The sequence below is a fragment of the Ranitomeya variabilis genome, chromosome 4, assembly GCF_051348905.1.
Source record: "Ranitomeya variabilis isolate aRanVar5 chromosome 4, aRanVar5.hap1, whole genome shotgun sequence".
NCBI lineage: Eukaryota > Metazoa > Chordata > Amphibia > Anura > Dendrobatidae > Ranitomeya > Ranitomeya variabilis.
This window is the reverse complement of record NC_135235.1, coordinates 698,115,253-698,135,102: the sequence shown is the minus strand read 5'-3', so window position 1 is coordinate 698,135,102 and position 19,850 is coordinate 698,115,253. Positions and strand designations below refer to the sequence as shown.

The following is a 19,850-nucleotide window of genomic DNA, read 5'->3' as shown; positions in this document are numbered from 1 at the left end:
AACCCTGCGTGAGCGGTGACCGGACAGCGTATGCGGGCGCCGGGCAGTGAGTGCGGGGAGTAAGAAGCGGCCATTTTCTTCCGGACTGTGCGCGTCGCTGATTGGTCGTGGCAATGGTCGTGGGCGTTTTGCCATGACCAATCAGCGACTTTGATTCCATGACAGACAGAGGCCGCGACCAATGAATATCTGTGACAGAAAGAAAGACAGACAGAAGGACAGACAGACGGAAGTGACCCTTAGACAATTATATAATAGATCATTGGGAGGTTTCTTCAATAAAATTCGATGTATAATCTAGAGAGTGATGACTTTTCTTAGACGGACTGTCATTTGCACCGACCATTTAGGAAAATCCGAGAAAAATATAATTTGCATAATAATTTGGTACACGGTGTATTTGTTTCCTGTTATGACCCCGGCCCGTTTACCGACTATTCTTGCGTCTTTTGATTTTGCATTTTCTCTGACTTCATGGTGGTGACCTGACTACCATACTATTCTTCTTACTATCTTACACTACAGAAAAGCAAGTAACAGCGTGGTCCAACCTAGAGGTCTCTGTGCAAGTCCAGATGTAGAGGGGTTAAAGAATTTAAAGAGTGATGGGCAAAACTTTGACTATAGACAATAACACATCTACTGAAATGATCAAGCTGAATAGCCTTCCAAGGGTATGTTTCCACGTTCAGGATTGCATCAGGATTTGGTCAGGATTTTATGCAGGTAAAATCCTGAACAAATCTGCACCTGAGGTCACTGGCAGGTCACCAGCGTTGTCCTTGCGTTGTTTCAGCAATCTAAGGACATGCTGCGTTCTTAAAAGACGCGCCGCATGTCCGTTTACGCGGGTCTGCCGCATGCGTCTTTTAATGCATAGTGGAGACGGGATGTTGGAGTGCCCCCAAGGGCGGCGGGGTACTCGGTACCGGGTCCTTCAGCTCTCTTGGCGGGGGATGTCACGGTGGCTGACCCGGTCCGTGGCCCTAGGGGAACGTCCGTTGAAAAATAGGGGAAAGGTCTTTAAAGGGATAGTGTTCATGACACCACCTGTGGTATCCGGTCAGGGTGACCGACGCTGCTTAGGGGTCCGCTGGGGTGATGTAATGGCAGCTAGATGGTATACCTTCCCACAGGTGAAGTGTATCCCCAGGGCTTCCCAGAGAGTAGATGGTGGATGATGTAAGGTGCAGTGAAGAACAAGGACACAAGGTTGCAGTCTTTTAACCTTTACTGAAGGCTTCAGCATCCACAATCCAGGGTACGGACCACAGGATAGGCAGAGTCCGGCCGGTCTGAAGGCAAATCCAGAGTCCCCTTATCCAGGTGGAAATCAGTAGCCTTCCTCTAGCGCCTGGGTGTTGTAGTACCTCCCTGCTGAGCTTCCCGGTAAGGTCCTCACAACTGTTGGAGATGTTAAGTCTCTTTCTCTCTGTCCCCCTGATGGATAGGATAGGACAAAACCCGTATGACTGGTGACCTGAGGCTTTTTACAGGGACCCTACCACGCCCCGGCCCCCACAAGTTGCCACCTTGCCTCCTGGGTATAAGGTCGGGCAGCTAACGTGGAATTAACTGTCCTGCCAGTCTCTGAAGTAAAGCGTAGAGATCCTTACTCCCTCGGTATGCTGGCCACCGGGATTCCTGCGCCTCAGAAGGAGGCAGCCTTTTACAGGGCAGAACTCCTTCTGGTTTCCTCTCCTTTTTGCTATGACTTCGTTTCTCATCCTCTGCAATACACTTCTCTTCTAATGTCTCTTTCTTAGGATGCTGCCGCACGTGGGGCAGGCGCAGCTCCGTGGACCCTCGTCCTCCTCCGACCAAAGTCTGGATCTGGCTGGAACTCACTCCAGCCAGCTTCTGCCAAACTCTGTGTGGTTCTCCCTCCTGTCTCCTTCTGACTCCACTTTCTGTCCAAACCACCAGTTTTACCTACTTGTGAGGCGTGCCCTAATAGATAGGAGCATAGCTCCCCCTGGCGGCCTGGAGTGTGAAGTGTGTTGTGTGGATTGTGATACCTGGCAAAGAGATCTCCTTTATTGCCTTCGGACGTAACATCACTCCCCCTGGTGGAAGAATGATGCTACTGCAACGACCAGGACTCTGGGGCGCTGCACTTTCATGAAATCCCTCTCCACTATGCTGTAACATAGTTTGATGCTGGGGCTCTAAGCAGCGTCAAACACGCAGCGTTTCCTGAAAGTGGAAACATACCCTTAGGTATAAAAAAATTGAGTAACTAATGGTGAAACCTCTCTGAGGTAATTAGAGTTTGAGGCTCTGTGGCTTTCAGCAATCTAAATTATCGTAAGGGACAATATTTTATATCACATGATAACTATTTATTAGGCTATGTACACACAATGCAGATTTGTAGCGTTTCTGCAGCGTTTTTTTCCACGCTGAAATGCTCCAAAAACGCAATGGATTACTTATGCAATGCAATTACATTCCTGAAGTGTTGTGCACATGATCCAGAAATTTCCATCCTTATTTGCAGCCTTTTATTTTCTGCAGCATGTCAATTCTTTTTGCGGATCTGCAGCTTTTCTGCACCCATTGACTTCCATTGAGTCAGTCAAATCGGCAGCAAAAACGCAGGTGTAAAAAGGTTTGCGGATTTGCTGCGTATTTTCTGTGAAAAATGCTGCAAATTGTCAATGGGAAATGATAGAAAGTGATAGATAGATAGTCTTCGTGAAAGAAAGCAGAGGGTGGTTATAAATGGTATATTCTCTAACTGGGTCGCTGTGACCAGTGGGGTACCGCATGGGTTGATGTTGGGACCGATTCTCTTCAACATATTCATTAATGATCTGGTAGAAGGTTTACACAGTAAAATATTGATATTTGCAGATGATACAAAACTATGTAAAGCAGTTAATACAAGAGAAGATAGTATTCTGCTACAGATGGATCTGGATAAGTTGGAAACTTGGGCAGAAAGGTGGCAGATGCGGTTTAACAATGATAAATGTAAGGTTATACAAATGGGAAGAAGGAATCAATATCACCATTACACACTGAACAGGAAACCACTGGGTAAATCTGACATGGAGAAGGACTTGGGGATCCTAGTTAACGATAAACTTACCTGGAGCAGCCAGTGCCAGGCAGCGGCTGCCAAGGCAAACAGGATCATGGGGTGTATTAAAAGAGGTCTGGATACACATGATGAGAGCATTATACTGCCTCTGTACAAATCCGTGGTTAGACCGCACATGAGTACTGTGTACAGTTTTGGGCACCGGTGCTCAGGAAGGACATAATGGAACTAGAGCGAGTACAAAGGAGGTCAACAAAATTAATAAAGGGGATGGGGGAACTACAATACCCAGAGAGATTATCAAAATTAGGATTATTTAGCTTAGAAAAAAGAAGACTGAGGGGCGATCTAATAGCCATGTATAAGGATATACAGTGGGTATGGACAGTATTCAGACTCCTTTAAATTGTTCACTCTTTGTTTCACTGCAGCCATCTGGTAAATTAAAAAAAAGTTATTTTTTTTTTCTCATTAATGTACACTCTGCACCCCATGTTGACTGAAAAAAAAAACAGAAATGTTGAAATTTTTGAAAATGTATTAAAAAAGAAAAACTGAAATATCACATGGTCATAAGCATTCAGAACCTTTGCTCAGTATTGAGTAGAAGCACCTTTTTGAGCTGGTGCAGCCATGCTTCTTCTTGGGAATGTTGCAACAAGTTTTTCACACCTGGATTTGGGAATCCTCTGCCATTCTTCCTTGCAGATCCTTCCAGTTCCGTCAGGTTGGATGGTGAACGTTGGTGGACAGCCATTTTCAGGTCTCTCCAGAGATGTTCAATTGGGGTTTAGGTCATGGCTCTGGCTGGGCCAGTCAAGAATGGTCACAGAGTTGTTCTGAAGCCACTCCTTTGTTATTTTAGCTGTGTGCTTAGGGTCATTGTCTTGTTGGAAGGTGGACCTTCAGCCACATCTGAGGTCCAGAGAACTCTGGAAGAAGTTTTCATCCAAGATATCTCTATACTTTGCCGCATTCATTATTCCTTCAATGGCAGTCATCCTGTCCCAGCAGCTGAAAAACACCCAATAGCACGATGCTCCACTGTTGGGATTGTATTGGGCACATGATCACACATACTGTTTACAATTATCACCAAACAGGTCTATCTTCATCTCATCAGACCAGAGAATCTTATTTCTCATAGTCTTGGAGTCCTTCATGTGTTTTTTAGCAAACTCTATGCGGGCTTTCATATGTCTTCAACTGAGGAGAGGCTTCCGTTGGGCCACTCTGCCATAAAGATCCGATTGGTGGAGGGCTGCAGTGATAGCTGACTGTGTAACTTTCTCCCATCATCATACTGCATCTCTGGAGCTCAGCCACAGTGATCTTGGGGTTCTTCTTTACCTCTCTCACAAAGGCTCTTCTCCCATGATTGCTCAGTTTGGCTGGACGGCTAGGTCGGGGAAGACTTCTGGTGGTCCCAAACTTCTTCCATTTAAGGACTATGGAAGCCACTGTGCTCTTAGGAACCTTGAGTACTGCAGAAATTCTTTTGTAACGTTGGCCAGATCTATGCCTTGCCACAATTCTGTCTTTGAGCTCCTTGGCCAGTTCCTTTGACCTCATGATTCTCATTTGGTCTGACATGCTCTGTGAGCTATGAGGTCTTATATAGACAGGTGTGTGCCTTTGCAAATCAAGTCCTATCAGTTTAACTAAACACAGCTGGGCTCCAATGAAGGAGTAGAACCATCTCAAGGAGGATGACAAGGAAATGGACAGCATCTGACTTATAAATAAGAGTGTCTGAGCAAAGGGACCAATCAAAATAGCTATGGAGGATATCCCACTGTTTAAAACATTACATTAAAGGTTATCGAGTTAAAATATCTTGGATCCCAACAAAAACACAAACATAGACCAAAAAAAAACATGCTCAAGTGAACCAGTGCTCAAGAATAAAAATTGGATCAGTCTTACCAATCTGGACGGACGTATCAATAATTTGTCTCTTACTCTCCAAGAATTGAGAATGGTGGTCCCAGAGTAAAGGGCAGAGGGTGGGGGTAGGTATGCTTCCACTATCTTCCCTGTAACACCCCTGTAGAACTCCTGTCCTGACAAGGACAGGCCCCAAGTGAGCCCTACTATGGACACCCACCATACGGTATATGAACCCAAATGTCTCTCTTCTCCCTACGCGTTTCAACTCCAGTACAGGAGAATCATCAGGGGAGTTTTAATATAAATAGGTGCCAATGGGCCTAATCACAAATCCAGCAATAAAGTCCGTATAAGTCCATATAATATGGGTCCCGCAGTGGCTGGGCACCCAAAAGTCAGCAAGGCTAGCTGTGTCTGCAGCTTAAGGTAAGTCCTCCACATTTTTGGAGGAAAAAAGTGTGTAGACAGTTTTAAAAGAAATTGAAAAGTCAGGATAAAGGGAATCTCTGTTGTTACTGTACAGAAATTTAGACTTGGCCCTCACTGCACATTCAATGTTGTCAATCATAAAAATGAAGTTTGGACAGAAAAACTGGACCTGGTCTTGTAGAGACCATATGAGCACATTCAGCAGGTCAGAAGGGAGAGAAGGTAGATTCATCCATTAAGATATCAGGGTTCAAGGAAGCCAACAGCATCATTTCCCTCCGCTTTCTCTTACAGGCCCATCATAATATTTTTCTTTAAGTGATTTTCTAACTTGTCAGCACATTCTATGTACGTTGTCATTTGACTTTGTAGTTTACCGATATATATATATTTAGTCTGGCTGGGATAGCACGAGCGCAGGGCCGCATATGCAACAGATATTAAGTGCAACAGGATCAAGTGTTTGGTAGTTAGACAATGGCATTGAAGCTGATGTTACTCTCTTCTCTTCTTCACACAGGTAATTTATCCATCATCCATTTGTGTGCTGACTGCAAGTGTGAACAGAACCATATCTAGCAAGCTTTGCTCATGGTAATTTATCCATCATCCATTTGTGTGCTGACTGCAAGTGTGAACAGAACCATATCTAGCAAGCTCATGGTAATTTATCCATCACTCCTCTGTTGCTTTTTTTCTCTCTGTTTTTGGTTTCAAATTTAAAGTGTTCAAAGCTATCTTTTTTTTATTCCCACTGTTTTATGGCCTTGTTCAGCATTGGTTGTTTACCCTGCATAGTAATGCCTGCTCTGGCCTTATGCTAATTGGTTAATTGCTGATTGTGGCCATTTGGTTCCTGATGCTAGCAGTCATTTCATATATATTTTGTCTGGCTGGGATAGCACGCACGCAGGGTCGCGTGTGCAACAGATATTAAGTGCAACAGGATCAAGTGCTTGGCAGTTAGACAATGGCATTTGGACAGGGAAGGAGACAGGTAAGGTGCATAAGTTTTTCAAACAATCATGTTTCTTGGTCAGTCATATTACATTATGCATTAATCATATCAATCTGCTTCTTATTTGTTTTTACTTCTGCTTTCTCACAACTCGCCCGCCCTTTAACACATTCTGGGCACTCTCTCTATATCCACCACTCCCTTCTCCCCTCTCCCATGTATAACTCTGAGGCTCTACTGACATTTATTACCCACTCCAAACCAGCTCAACCACATCCATCAGGATATCTCAGCCCAATCTCCTCAGTGCCTGGAACCCCTTCCCTGACGCACCTCAAGCTCACTAGTAGTGTTGAGCATTCCAATACCGCAAGTATCGGGTATCGGCCGATACTTGCGGGTATCGGAATTCCGATACCGAGATCCGATACTTTTGTGGTATCGGGTATCGGTATCGAAACAACATTAATGTGTAAAATTAAGAATTAAAATAAAAAATATTGCTATACTCACCTCTCCGACGCAGCCTGGACCTCCGCGAGGGAACCGGCAGCGTTGTTTGCTTAAAATTCGCGCGTTTACTTCCTTACTTGAAGTCCCGGCTTGTGATTGGTCGCGTGCCGCCCATGTGGCCGCGACGCGACCAATCACAGCAAGCCGTGACGTAATTTTAGGTCCTTCAGTATTTTAAAATTACGTTCTGGCTTGTGATTGGTCGCGACGCGATGCGACCAATCACAAGCCGTGTAGTCACGGGAGGCAGGACAAGCGCGCATTTTAAAATGCGCGCGTGTCCAGCCTCCCGTGACGTCACGGCTTGTGATTGGTCGCGTCGCCCATGTGACCGCGACGCGACCAATCACAAGCCAGAACGTAATTTTAAAATCCTGAAGGACCTAAAATTACGTCACGGCTTGCTGTGATTGGTCGCGTCGCGGCCACATGGGCGACGCGACCAATCACAAGCCGGGACGTCACGGGAGGCAGGACAAGCGCGCATTTTAAAATGCGCGCGTGTCCAGCCTCCCGTGACGTCACGGTTTGTGATTGGTCGCGTCGCCCATGTGACCGCAACGCGACCAATCACAAGCCAGAACGTAGTTTTAAAATCCTGAAGGACCTAAAATTACGTCACGGCTTGCTGTGATTGGTCGCGTCGCGGCCACATGGGCGGCACGCGACCAATCACAAGCCGGGACTTCAAGTAAGGAAGTAAACGCGCGAATTTTAAGCAAACAACGCTGCCGGTTCCCTCGCGGAGGTCCAGGCTGCGTCGGAGAGGTGAGTATAGCAATATTTTTTATTTTAATTCTTTATTTTACACATTAATATGGTTCCCAGGGCCTGAAGGAGAGTTTCCTCTCCTTCAGACCCTGGGAACCATCAGGAATACCGTCCGATACATGAGTCCCATTGACTTGTATTGGTATCGGGTATCGGTATCGGATTAGATCCGATACTTTGCCGGTATCGGCCGATACTTTCCGATACCGATACTTTCAAGTATCGGACGGTATCGCTCAACACTACTCACTAGACATCTTTGAGCCTGTTTCAGAAGAAGTTTCCAATCTCCTCGCTTCTGCTCGGCCTACAACCTGCAACAGTGACCCCATTCCTTCACATCTCCCGCAGTCTCTCTCACCAGTGGTCACCACTCACCTGATTAAAATATTTAACCTTTCTCTTTCTTCAGGTATCTTTCCCTCATTTAAACATGCCATCATAACCCCTTTACTTAGAAAGCCATCCCTGGACCAGAACTGCAATTCTAACTACAGACCTGTCTCTAACCTTTCCTTCATCTCTAAACTCCTGGAACACTTGGTCCACTCCCGTCTAATCCGCTATCTCTCGGATAACTCTCTTCTCGACCCCTTACAATCTGGTTTCCGCTTTTTACATTCACTAAAGTCTCTAATGATCTAGTAACAGCTAAATTCAAAGGTCATTGCTCCCTGCTGATTCTCCTGGATCTCTCTGCCGCTTTTGACACTGTGCATCACCAGCTCCTTCTCACTATGCTCCGCTCCATAGGCCTCAAGTACACAGCCCTCTCCTGGTTCTCCTCCTACCTCTCTGACCGCTCCTTCACTGTATCTTTTGCCAGCTCCTCTTCCTCTCCTCGTCCCCTTACTATCGGGGTTCCGCAGGGCTTAGTCCTAGGCCCCCTCCTCTTCTCTCTATACACGGCCCCTATTGGACAAACAATCAGCAGATTTGGGTTCCAGTATCATCTCTATGCTGATGACACCCAATTATACACTTCTTCCCCTGACATCACCCCTACCCTAATTCAAAATACCAAGGATTGTCTGTCTGCTGTCTCTAACATCATGTCCTCCCTCTATCTGAAACTAAATCTCTCCAAAACGGAACTTCTTGTGCTTCTCCCTTCTACTAACCTCACTCTACCCAACATCGAAATTACCCTGGAGGGGTCAACCATAACTCCCAAGCAGCATGCCCGCTGTCTTGGGGTCACATTCGACACCGAACTTTCCTTTACTCCCTATATCCGATCACTCACTCACTCTTGTCACCTGCATCTTAAAAACATCTCCAGAATCCGACCTTTTCTCACCAATGAAACTGCTAAGACTCTTATTGTCGCTCTTATTCATTCTCGTCTGGACTACTGCAACTCCCTTCTGATTGATCTCCCTCTTACCAAACTTTTCCCTCTCTAATCCATCTTGAATGCAGCAGCCAGTCATATTTCTGTCCAGCCGCTTCACCGATGCCTCCATCTTGTGCCAGTCATTACACTGGCTACCAATTCGCTACAGGGTCCAGTATAAACTCATCTCTCTCACCCACAAAGCTCCCACAGTTCTGCACCAAGGGTAGGTGGATCGTCCAGGTTGTAAGTTCTATAGAAAAGGGCTTTCAATGTCCAAAGCCATTTGAACAGCTTTGGGTGGAGGAGAATGTTGTGGTCTAGAGGCAAAATGGAGACCATACGATTGAGATACAGTCGGACTACACCACCGATAAAGCAGCCACAGCCGGTGACTGAGATGAATCTGTGACTTCTCAGCATTTAGTGGTCACTACTCACCTGGGTAGTCATATGTAGGAATCTCCTCTTTACACCACTCATCACCCCTCACATATGTCTCTGTAGTATTAATATGGGTCAGATCTTCACCCTGAAACAAATATTGTAAAAGTCACAGACAGATGGAGAAGTCACATCTATGATCAGCTCTAATCCTTCCATCTCCACCGTTCTCATTACACAAGTATAAATCATATAATACTGGTGGATAAAACAAGACTGAGCAGGGTAATTCCATATCAAGTGTCCCCAATCTGAATATTTTTTTACCTCATGTCTTTAGATTTTTTTTTATTTATTTTATTAAGTGCTATTTTAGTGAATTACAAAAAATTTTTTTTACATTTTTATCTCCATTAAATTTTATAGATTTCTAAAGTTTCAAGAAAGTCTGAATTTTGGACTTCTACGATGTTACATTTTTTTTATCATATCTTGAATTAGAAATAAGATAAAGATGTGTGGACAAGCTTTGGCCGTCATTATACCAGTAATGGGGGCTCTGGGTATCACCACTGTGAATGTGGAGAGAGCTGGATGTGGCTCGCAAGCCTCCTCGTTACTGGGGATTGGGAAGATGTGACTGGACTCGTGGAGAGCAGTTTGAGCGGGAAGATTTGAGTGTTTATAAAGCTCATCTCACGGTCCCGTCAGCTGTTCATCGTGCAAAGAATCAGTCGAATTATCCCTTCCAATATCTAAAAAACATGATTTTTTTATTTGGAAAACCTTGACCCGACACTATTAGCCCACAGACGGAACAGACCTGAATTCAAGATTTCTGAAGTGACGCTGTTCATATACGGGTATTCTTTGTTTTTATTTAAGCATGGTCCCAATAAGAGCCCAATTTAAATTTTGGTCCAGATGTGGCCAGGAGCATAGGAGGCACATGAGGATTTTCTGCTCATTTTATTTCATATTGATTTTTCAAAAATGCGTTTTGAAATTTTGCATTTGATTCTACATGGGTAAAATGTAAACAAACATACTCGTGACATATCTGTTGGAATCCTCTACTGCTCTAAGTTGAAATGTGTTTTTCCCAGAAATTCAATTTTTTTTTCACAACTTTAAAAATTAATTAAAAAAAAATAAAATGTATAGAATTTTTCTTCTTCACATTTTGCATACTCTAACACAGTATTACCAAAGAAGAAATTCTCAAAAGAATTAAAAATCTAGTGGTAATATTCATTGGTTCATTTGACTTGGAATAACCCAGAACCAGACCTTCACAGCCATCAAGACATAGAGAACATCTCATGACACCTTCTCTCCATCTACCTGATGATCCTGAGGAACATTGGGATCTTCTTGCTTGCAGTCCTGTGGAAAAAGAGGATGGGGACATCTCTCTGGTGTTGTCCTCTTACTGGATAGATCTGGAGGAAACACATACAGGGACTGAATTCATTCTTTACATACAGATAATTATAGGCCGTGTGTATTTAGTCCTGTCTATTACCTGGTGATGTGAAGGGCTGTGGAACCTCCATCATGACGTCCTTGTAAAGATCTTTATGTCCTTCTAAATACTCCCACTCCTCCATGGAGAAATAGACGGCGACATCCTGATACCTTATAGGAACCTGACACATACAATGATACCGTCATCCCCCTGATCCCTTCATAGCATTACTGTATAATGTCCCAGCATTCCCAGCAGTGTCACCTCTCCAGTCAGCAGCTCAATCATCATGGAGAGGAGTTCTAGGATCTTCTGATCATTGATGTCCTCATGTATCAGGGGGTGAGGTGGAGGCCCCATGATTGGGCTCAGGGGTCTTCCCCATCCCTCAGACACAGGGTCCTGACAGCGCTCACTAGAGGTCTTCTTCACTACTGTGTAATTCTGGTTATGGAGAGACACAATAATAAATCTCACTACAGACATTTCCAGAGTCCTCACCTCTCCAGTTCTGTCCATCTGTTATTCCCATAGATAAGAATGATGTAATGTGACGTCATCAGAATCTCTCACCTCTCCAGTAAGCCGGAAGAGGATCTCTAGGGTGAGGTGTAATATCCTCTCCGCCATCTTGTCTCTGTCCATATCCATCTTTGAAGGATAAATCAGGAAATTCTCTTCTATAGAAGATCTTCACTGAGAGGATCCGATATTGTAGAGACCTGAATGAGAAGATGAGCCGATGTAACATCATAAAAATCCTGTGTAATAATACAATTACTGGAGATAATAAGGGAAACATATGAGATTTATTATTTTACAGTATTTAGTTTTCTTCTTTACATCTACTAATAAAACCTATATATTTAGGCCACAGACAACAAGCAGTTTCTTCCTCGGAGTCGGCAGCTGAATACGTTCCTCATAGACTCATCTTCCATAACGCTAATTCTCGTCTCATTTACCGACACTGGAATCGGCATTAGCAATACTGCAGAAGATATTCATTACACGTGACAGGAGAAATAACGACTTCATGATGAGGACGACATCTTCATCTTCTACTACGGCTCTAGGAACAGATCTGTCCAGAGTCCGTCACTGACTCCATCACCACCGGCCTCTATATGAAGGTTTCCCGTCTTCCCCGCACTGTAATCTTCTATCACGTTACAGCTCAGCTCTGAGTCACACACAGAAGTTTGAGGCTTTTATAGGAGATTGTCGGTAAGAACAAGACCGGAGATATCTGAGGCCAATGTCTCCATGTACGGGGTTTATTTTTCTCGGGATATGATGGGTTTTTCTTTGGTACTTTCCCCCCAATTAGGCTGCCTTCACACTATCAGTATTTGGTCAGTATTTTACCTCAGTATTTGTAGCCAAAACCAGGAGTGGAACAATTAGAGGAAAAGTATAATAGAAACATATGCACCACTTCTGCATTTATCACCCACTCCTGGTTTTGGCTTGCAAAAACTGATGTAAAATACTGACCAAATACTGCTAGTGTGAAGGCAGCCTTAGAAGGGACACCTGTGGATATTGGGGTCTTTACCTGCTACAGTCCTGGTGGGATTTACTCGGTAAAGTGGACGTTGGACAAATATCACCATCAATTACCCTCAGACTGAAGGAACATCGCTCCACTACTCGGCTCTATGGATCCAGGATGAAATCCACTGCGGCCCCTGCAAGAAAAAAATGAGAAAGAGCAGAAGTTGGGGGAGACCACCGTGGCCTGAGGTTTCTACGGCTGCTCTGTGTGCACAGGACCTGTGATGAGGTCACAGGAGGGGAGGAGTCAGGGGGTCACATGATCAGGGGCCTCAGTGTATGCAGGACTCTGCTGTGCTGGTTGTCATGGTGCCGGATGAGGGGAAGTTTATGTGTGGGGTCAGGAGGGGTTTACAGTGTGGATGTAGCAGAGCCGTGTGTGTACGGGGTGTACGGAGCGGAGCCGTGTGTGTACTGAGTGGAGCCCTGTGTACGGACCACCATGTACGCTGTATGCACCGATATACCCCCAGCTTCGGTCACAGACCCCCCCCCCCCCCGTCTCTCTATCCCCTTGTAGAACTGAGCCGGACACACACGGTAACACTGCAGACATCGGCCGCTCGTCTCTCGCACATACACTGATAACATACGATGGAGTCAGACGAACCCTCCTACAAAACATGAGCACAAAGTCATTACTACAGGACTGTATGAGAAAGGGATTTATTCTACAAGAAACGCTGGGGCCACAAATGACAGAATCCAGGCCCCGTGGCTGGATACTCCGGGCCCCCAGCGTGTTAGGACCAGACGGGGTCTTAGTCCCTGGAGCTACTCGGTATAATGAGACTCTGATCTCGGTCATATAAAGAGGGTTGGAGTAAAATAGAAACTGCCTGAATATGAGACCTTGTCTGATCTCTGTGTCCTGTGTAAGAACTATGGAGATCGCGCTATTCTCCTGTATAATGGGGCATGGTGCTGGGGCCTGAATATGAGACCTTGTCTGATCTCTGTGTCCTGTGTAAGAACTATGGAGATCGCGCTATTCTCCTGTATAATGGGGCATGGTGCTGGAGCCTGAATATGAGACCTTGTCTGATCTCTGTGTCCTGTGTAAGAACTATGGAGATCGCGCTATTCTCCTGTATAATGGGGCATGGTGCTGGGGCCTGAATATGAGACCTTGTCTGATCTCTGTGTCCTGTGTAAGAACTATGGAGATCACGCTATTCTTCTGTATAATGGGACATGGCGCTGGGGCCTGAATATGAGACCTTGTCTGATCTCTGTGTCCTGTGTAAGAACTATGGAGATGGTGCTATTCTTCTGTATAATGGGGCATGGCGCTGGGGCCTGAATATGAGACCTTGTCTGATCTCTGTGTCCTGTGTAAGAACTATGGAGATAGCGCTATTCTTCTGTATAATGGGGCATGGAGCTGGGGCCTGAATATGAGACCTTGTCTGATCTCTGTGTCCTGTGTAAGAACTATGGAGATCGCTCTATTCTTCTGTATAATGGGGCATGGCGCTGGAGCCTGAATATGAGACCTTGTCTGATCTCTGTGTCCTGTGTAAGTGAAGGGACCGCAGATAAAGAAGGATGCAGGGACAAAGAGGAGCCAGAAAACAAATTGCGTTCCTTTTTTTTAACTTCCAGCCAAACAAAGATAACAACAGTTTTCCACGCAGGGAACTTAACTACAAAATCACAATTTCACAGTAAAATCCTCTCTACTATATAGGCGCCCTGAACTATACCCACGGAACGCGACAGCGCCTTACTAGTGACCCCCTAACCAGGTGAAGTCAACAACATTCACTTATCAGTGCCATTTCAGCGATGCAGTCCTGATGGTGAGGCTCCGTCAGCGACGTAGTCCTGTTGGCGGGTGAAGGAGGTGTCCTCCGACGACGGGCCCAGGTGTAGATTCGAGTCCAGAATGTCTGCTGCGGTGCTGCGCCACCTCCTGCAGGCGGACGTCTTTCCAGGGTAACAGTTTCCAAGTCTAAAGAGGAGTCTTTTTGAGGAGAATTAGCAGAGTAATCCGTATCAGTCACGGCTGAGACAAGCCCCGGAGGGCCCGGAGCACTCTCTGGCAAGATGCTCCCGGGGAGCGGTGTAATACTGTCTCTGAACTGATCAGCGCTACCTCTCTGCCTTGGGGGTCTCTGACGACGAATGCGCCGCTTTTTGGGGGCTCTGGTAGTTGCCCACAACGTCTGCCGCACGCTCTCCCCCTGCTTCCAGTAAGTCTCACTGCGGCCTGCACACACACAACAACTGCGCTGCCGTTTCCTCTCCTCAGAGTTCTCTCGCGCTTCTCTGCCCCTGCTTTCGCGCGCTTTTCCTTTTATCCTCCTCCCTCCCTGCGTCACTCTGCCTCCTGTCGTACGTCCTTCCAATCCGTTCCCCGGAACCCCGACTCCCGGCAACAATGGTTCCACCCGTCCGCACGGCTCCACCAGGTCCCCGTCCCCTACATTCCCCCACCCTGTATGCTCGCCAGTCCCTGGGCGAGGCCTTCGAACTGACAGGTCGCCCACCTGACGGGTTGTTCCACACTTGGGTCTGTCTAGCGTGTAAGTCAGGACTGTAGCGAGTTGGGGGTCTACCTGCAGTAGAACGTTCAGAATGTCGTAGCTCGGGTCCTTGTGTGGGGAGTGTCGGGGGAATGCAGTCAACGGAGGGGTGACTGGTCAGGGGTAGTGTAGTAGTCGAGATAGGGGGAGCATTTTGACACCGTTCCTCTTCTTCATCATCCTCTCCATCCCACCAATGGTTGTTGGGGGACTCAGTCGTAGGTGGCTCTTCCCTGATTGCGGATTCTGGGGTGTCCGAGTCAACAGAGCGACACAAACGGAGCATCTTGCGATGGAGTATGCGAGTACCTGTACTTCCGGGGACTTCAGACCGCACTTCATATACAGGTCCATGCGGGTCTAAACGGCGAAGTACCCGATAGGGTGTTTTTTCCCAACGGTGGTCTAACTTGTTTTGTGGTCTTTGCTCTCGAACTAGTACTCGATCACCTGGCCGGAACTCTGGGGGTTTTGCTGTAGGGGTGCTCCGATGCTCCACTTCCTGAATTCGAGTGTGCACCATCCGGTGTAAGGTCTGCAGCCGATGTCGATGATCACGCACCCACGAAGCCATCCCTGCTCGGGGGCCTTCTTCCTCCGAAGACAGTTCCAGATCTGTCACGTCTTTCCCTGGGCGCCCAAAGACCACTTCATACGGGGTGCGTCCTGTGACTTGATGAACTCTATTGTTGTAGATCCACACTAGGTCAGACACATACTCCGGCCAGCGGGTCTTTTGATCTTGTTCTAGCGCACGCAACATTTGAAGCAAAGTCCGGTTAAACCGCTCACAAGCCCCATTTCCCTGGGGGTGATACGGTGTGGTGCGTGACTTATCAATGCCGTAGAGGCGATGCAGCTCATCCATGACTTTGCCCAAGAAACAGGCGCCTTGATCCGAATGTATTCGCCTCGGACAGCCGTAAACTTGAATAAAGTTCTTACAGATAGCGCTCGCCGCCGACTCAGCTGTCTGATCACGGGTAGGGGTGACTACCGCAAATTTTGAAAAATGATCTACCATAACGAGGCAGTGTTCGTAGCCTTGATGCGCTGCTCCAATGGTAATGTAGTCTATCATTAATACTTCAAAAGGGGCAGACGTCGTGATGCTCTGCACAGGCGCCCTTTCCTCCGGTGACTTGGTTAACTCACATTGTCGACATTGCCTACAGGCAGTTTGTACTTCCGCAAGCAGCCGAGGATGATAGAACCGAGTTTGCAGCCACTTAAACGTCCTCTTCACTCCGAAGTGTACCCCGGACTCATGAGCTTCTTTAGCAACTGCGGCCACCACGGGCCCTGGTAAGACCATCTGCCACGTCGGCCCGGAATCTGCCTGAGCCATGGTTAAGTGGCATAAGAGCCCTTCCTGAAGAGTTAGGCGCTCCCATTGCCGCAGAAGAAGGTTCAGGTCTGACGGGAGGGTTTGTCCAGGAGTTCTCACGGGCAATAGACCATTCGTTACCCACTGTCGCAATGGAGCTAATTCCTGGTCTTCTTGTTGCAACCGTATCCATTCGTCTCGACTCTGAACCAACAGTCCTGTAGCCGTTCCGTTCCCGTTCTGCTCCCGGCTCACAGCCATCCGAGCAGCGCCCCCGATGGCGTAGGGGTTTCTTCTCCCTCCAGCTCCTCATCTCGGTTAGTTCTTGGGGTGTTCTTCCGCAGACGAGATAATGCATCAGCATGAACATTCTCCGCTCCTCGCTTGTAGAGGATACGGTATCCGTACTTGGCCATCCGGGCAACCCAGCGCTGTTCCAGGGCACCCAATTTTGCATTTTCCAGATGTGCCAATGGGTTGTTATCCGTGCGTATCAGCACCTCAGAACCGGCCAGGTACTCAGCGAACCGCTCCGTCATAGCCCACACCACAGCCAGCAGCTCCACCTTGAAAGAACTGTAATTGTCCGGGTTCAACTCAGAGTCATGAAGAGACCGACTCGCATAGGCGATCACTCTCTCCCGCCCATCCTGAACCTGAGACAACACAGCCCCCAATCCCTGAGAGCTGCCGTCGGTGTGTAGGATGAACGGTTGCGAAAAGTCCGCATAAGCCAACACAGGCGGCTCCATGAGAGCTGTCTTCAAGTCCCGGAACGCTGCTTCTTGTGGCTCCTGCCATTGTATCTTCTTTCCCCGTTCCTTGGGGGAGCTTCCTTTCAGCAGGACTTGTACATTGTAAGAGCGGCGAGCAAAGTTCTTCACGAAGCGCCGGTAGTACCCAGCGAGGCCCAAGAACGCCCGTACATCCTTGGCGGTCTCCGGTGTGGGCCACTCCTGGATTGCGGCAATCTTCTCCTGTGATGGCCGGACTCCTTCGGCGGACACCACATGCCCCAGGTACTCGATCTGTTCCCGGAACAAGTGACACTTCTGGGGCTTCACCTTGAGCCCGTATTTCAGTAACCGGTCTAGTACCTTCTCCAGTCGGCACAGATGTTCCTCGAATGTTGGGGCATAGATGATGATGTCATCCAGATAAATGAGAGTGGCCTCAAAGTTCAAATCCCCCAGACACCGCTCCATTAATCGTTGGAAGGTGCCTGGAGCGTTGGCCAGCCCAAACGGCATTCGATTGAACTCGAATAGTCCCATGGGCAGGATAAACGCTGTCTTAGGACGATCTGCTTCTGACATCGGGACCTGCCAGTATCCGCTGGCTAGGTCTAAGGTGGAAAAATATTTGGCCCGACCCAGCACGGAGAGAGACTCCTCAATACGGTTAAGTGGATAAGAGTCTCGGACGGTGCATGCATTTAGCTTACGGTAGTCCACACAGAACCGCAGCGTGCCGTCCTTTTTCCGCACCAGCACGATCGGGGCAGCCCACGGGCTCTGACTCTCGCGGATCACTCCTTTTTGTAGCATCTGGCCTAACAACGTCTTTACTTCCTGGTACATCTGCGGGGGAATCTGTCTGTACCGCTCCCTGATGGGCACTGTATCCCCGGTCGGAATTCCATGTTCGATGGTCGTGGTACAGCCAAAATCATTTTCATGTTGTGCGAACACTTTAGCATAATGTCCAAGGAGTCGCTGCACTCGTGAGATCTGTGATGGATCCAGGCCCGATAATTCTGTCCGCATGTGCTCCAGAATAGTTTGACCCTTTCGAAACGCTATCGGCTCAGGATCCTGCGTAGACCGGACACTGACCATCCAGGGATCAGGGGAATCCACCTTTAACTGCAAAGTATCTGGAGGAGGCATCACTTCTAACGGTCGTAACACTTTGGCCATCTCACTTCGGACCCGTAGCACGACATCCTGTTCGTCCACATTCACACATCGCACTGGTACGGCCCCATTTTTAACAGTAGCCAAAGATCGGGCCACTAGCAGTCCTGTGGGCAAAGGGGACGTAAAGGTGGGCTCAACCTGCACTTGCACTCCTTCTAGAGGGATGCGAGCTCGTATGGGCAGGGATATAACAGTCTGTCCTGGGGGAAACGTCACCTTTGCTGTCGGGGAAGTAATTACTCTCCCTAGTATGTCTCCCTCCTGACAGGTCTCCTGCACCCGGACTTCCCTCACTAACTGTCTGAATACGGAGCCTTGAGGTGTACTGGTCCCCCACTGATTAAGTGTCTCTTGTGTAGTCTCCCCTAACAGAAAACTGCCAAAGTCTTTCAATACGTTCATCCCCAAAGTCACGGTATGTTGTGGGCTGGGATCTCCCCGTGTTAACACAGCCCCCCCGGCGGCCCAGGTCTTTCCCACATAAAGATATTTGCATCCAGGTGACCCCCTCCACTGGGATGGGTAGCTGATTGGCGGCCTGTAATCGAATTACGGGGCCCCATTGGGGTCTGACTGACAAAGGGAAGTGTTTTCTAAAATAAGCCTCGGGCATAGTCGTGACTTGGGACCCGGTGTCTACCAGACAACGTACAGCCCGCCCTTCAAACTCTGCCCAAACCAGGGGGCAGCGGGCAACCAAATTTCCGGGACTTTCACCACCCATCCGCGGGGACTCTGACTCCGAGCGTCGTCCCCTTAGCTCGGAGCCCTCTAGTTTAACGCCCGACGAGACGAGGCCCTCTCTCTCCGGGGGCACTCCCGTGCAAAATGTCCGGCCTCCCCGCAACCATAGCAAACACCGGGGACCGGATAATATCCTGGTCGAGCGCCACGAGCTGGACCCCCAGACCCTTGATCCCGGGGTAACTCCCTTGGGCTCCGCGCATTCTTTTTAACTTCAGCCAGTTCGTCTCTGATTTGTTTGAGCTCCTGCCGCATCTCCTGAACCCACAACGGCTCACTCCCTTCTGCGGCAGCGGTCTGGATAATCCGAGTCTCTCCAGTCGGGACCGTCACCCCCCTCTCTTGCTCCCGGGTGCGGGCCTCATTGCCTATGTCGGAGAAAGTCAGGCGCGGGTCGACCCGCACTCGTTCACGTAGAGCCTGTTTGGTTAGCTCATCTCGCAGTCCCGTCACCAGCTGGTCGCGCAGGATCACGTCAACATGCCCCATCCCCATACCATCTTTCCGCACGATTGCAATGTGTAGCTCTTGCAGAGCATTCATGTACTGAGTGACAGTCTCGCCCTCTTTTTGTCGCCGTCTAAACAACCGGGCCCTCAGCTCTCCCACGTCGGTGGGATCCCCGTGTGTCCCCTCTAACACATTTAACACTGGGCAAAAGTATTCCGCTCTGTGGGGGGTCTCAACATCACTGAATCCCGGGCCTCTCCGTCTAATGCCATAATGGCCACCTCTGCTTCCAGGGCCGGGGTCATAGGATGCATTCTCAGCAGCCCCCACATCCTTTCAGTCCAGCTCCACAACATGTTGCTCCCATTAAACTTGGGCAGATTATTTAACATGGCCCCCAATGAGAGAGACGCTCTAGGCCCAGCCCCATCCTCCGTATCCTCTGGCTCCCTCTTTGGATCCTGCATCCTGCCGACTACGCCAAATGAAGGGACCGCAGATAAAGAAGGATGCAGGGACAAAGAGGAGCC

General features: G+C 48.0%; 1 protein-coding gene across 3 annotated transcripts in view; it reads right to left on the bottom strand.

The window, feature by feature from the left end:
* Window positions 1-19,850, bottom strand: part of LOC143767734 (uncharacterized) — a 464,270-nt gene that overhangs the window by 17,416 nt on the left and 427,004 nt on the right. Inside the window, exons 3-8 of one of the 3 annotated variants that reach the window (XM_077256235.1) lie at window positions 12,354-12,486; window positions 11,369-11,517; window positions 11,060-11,239; window positions 10,853-10,976; window positions 10,672-10,769; window positions 9,385-9,475 (exon numbers count right to left, since the gene is read on the bottom strand). The exons of 1 other annotated variant lie outside the window; for it this stretch is intronic. In XM_077256235.1, the coding sequence (XP_077112350.1) occupies window positions 9,385-9,475; window positions 10,672-10,769; window positions 10,853-10,976; window positions 11,060-11,239; window positions 11,369-11,446 (571 nt within the window). In that variant the 5' untranslated portion in view covers window positions 11,447-11,517; window positions 12,354-12,486. Of the gene's footprint in view, window positions 1-9,384; window positions 9,476-10,671; window positions 10,770-10,852; window positions 10,977-11,059; window positions 11,240-11,368; window positions 11,518-12,353; window positions 12,561-19,850 lie in introns of those variants that run through there. One more of the 3 variants, XM_077256234.1, reaches the window with a different exon arrangement.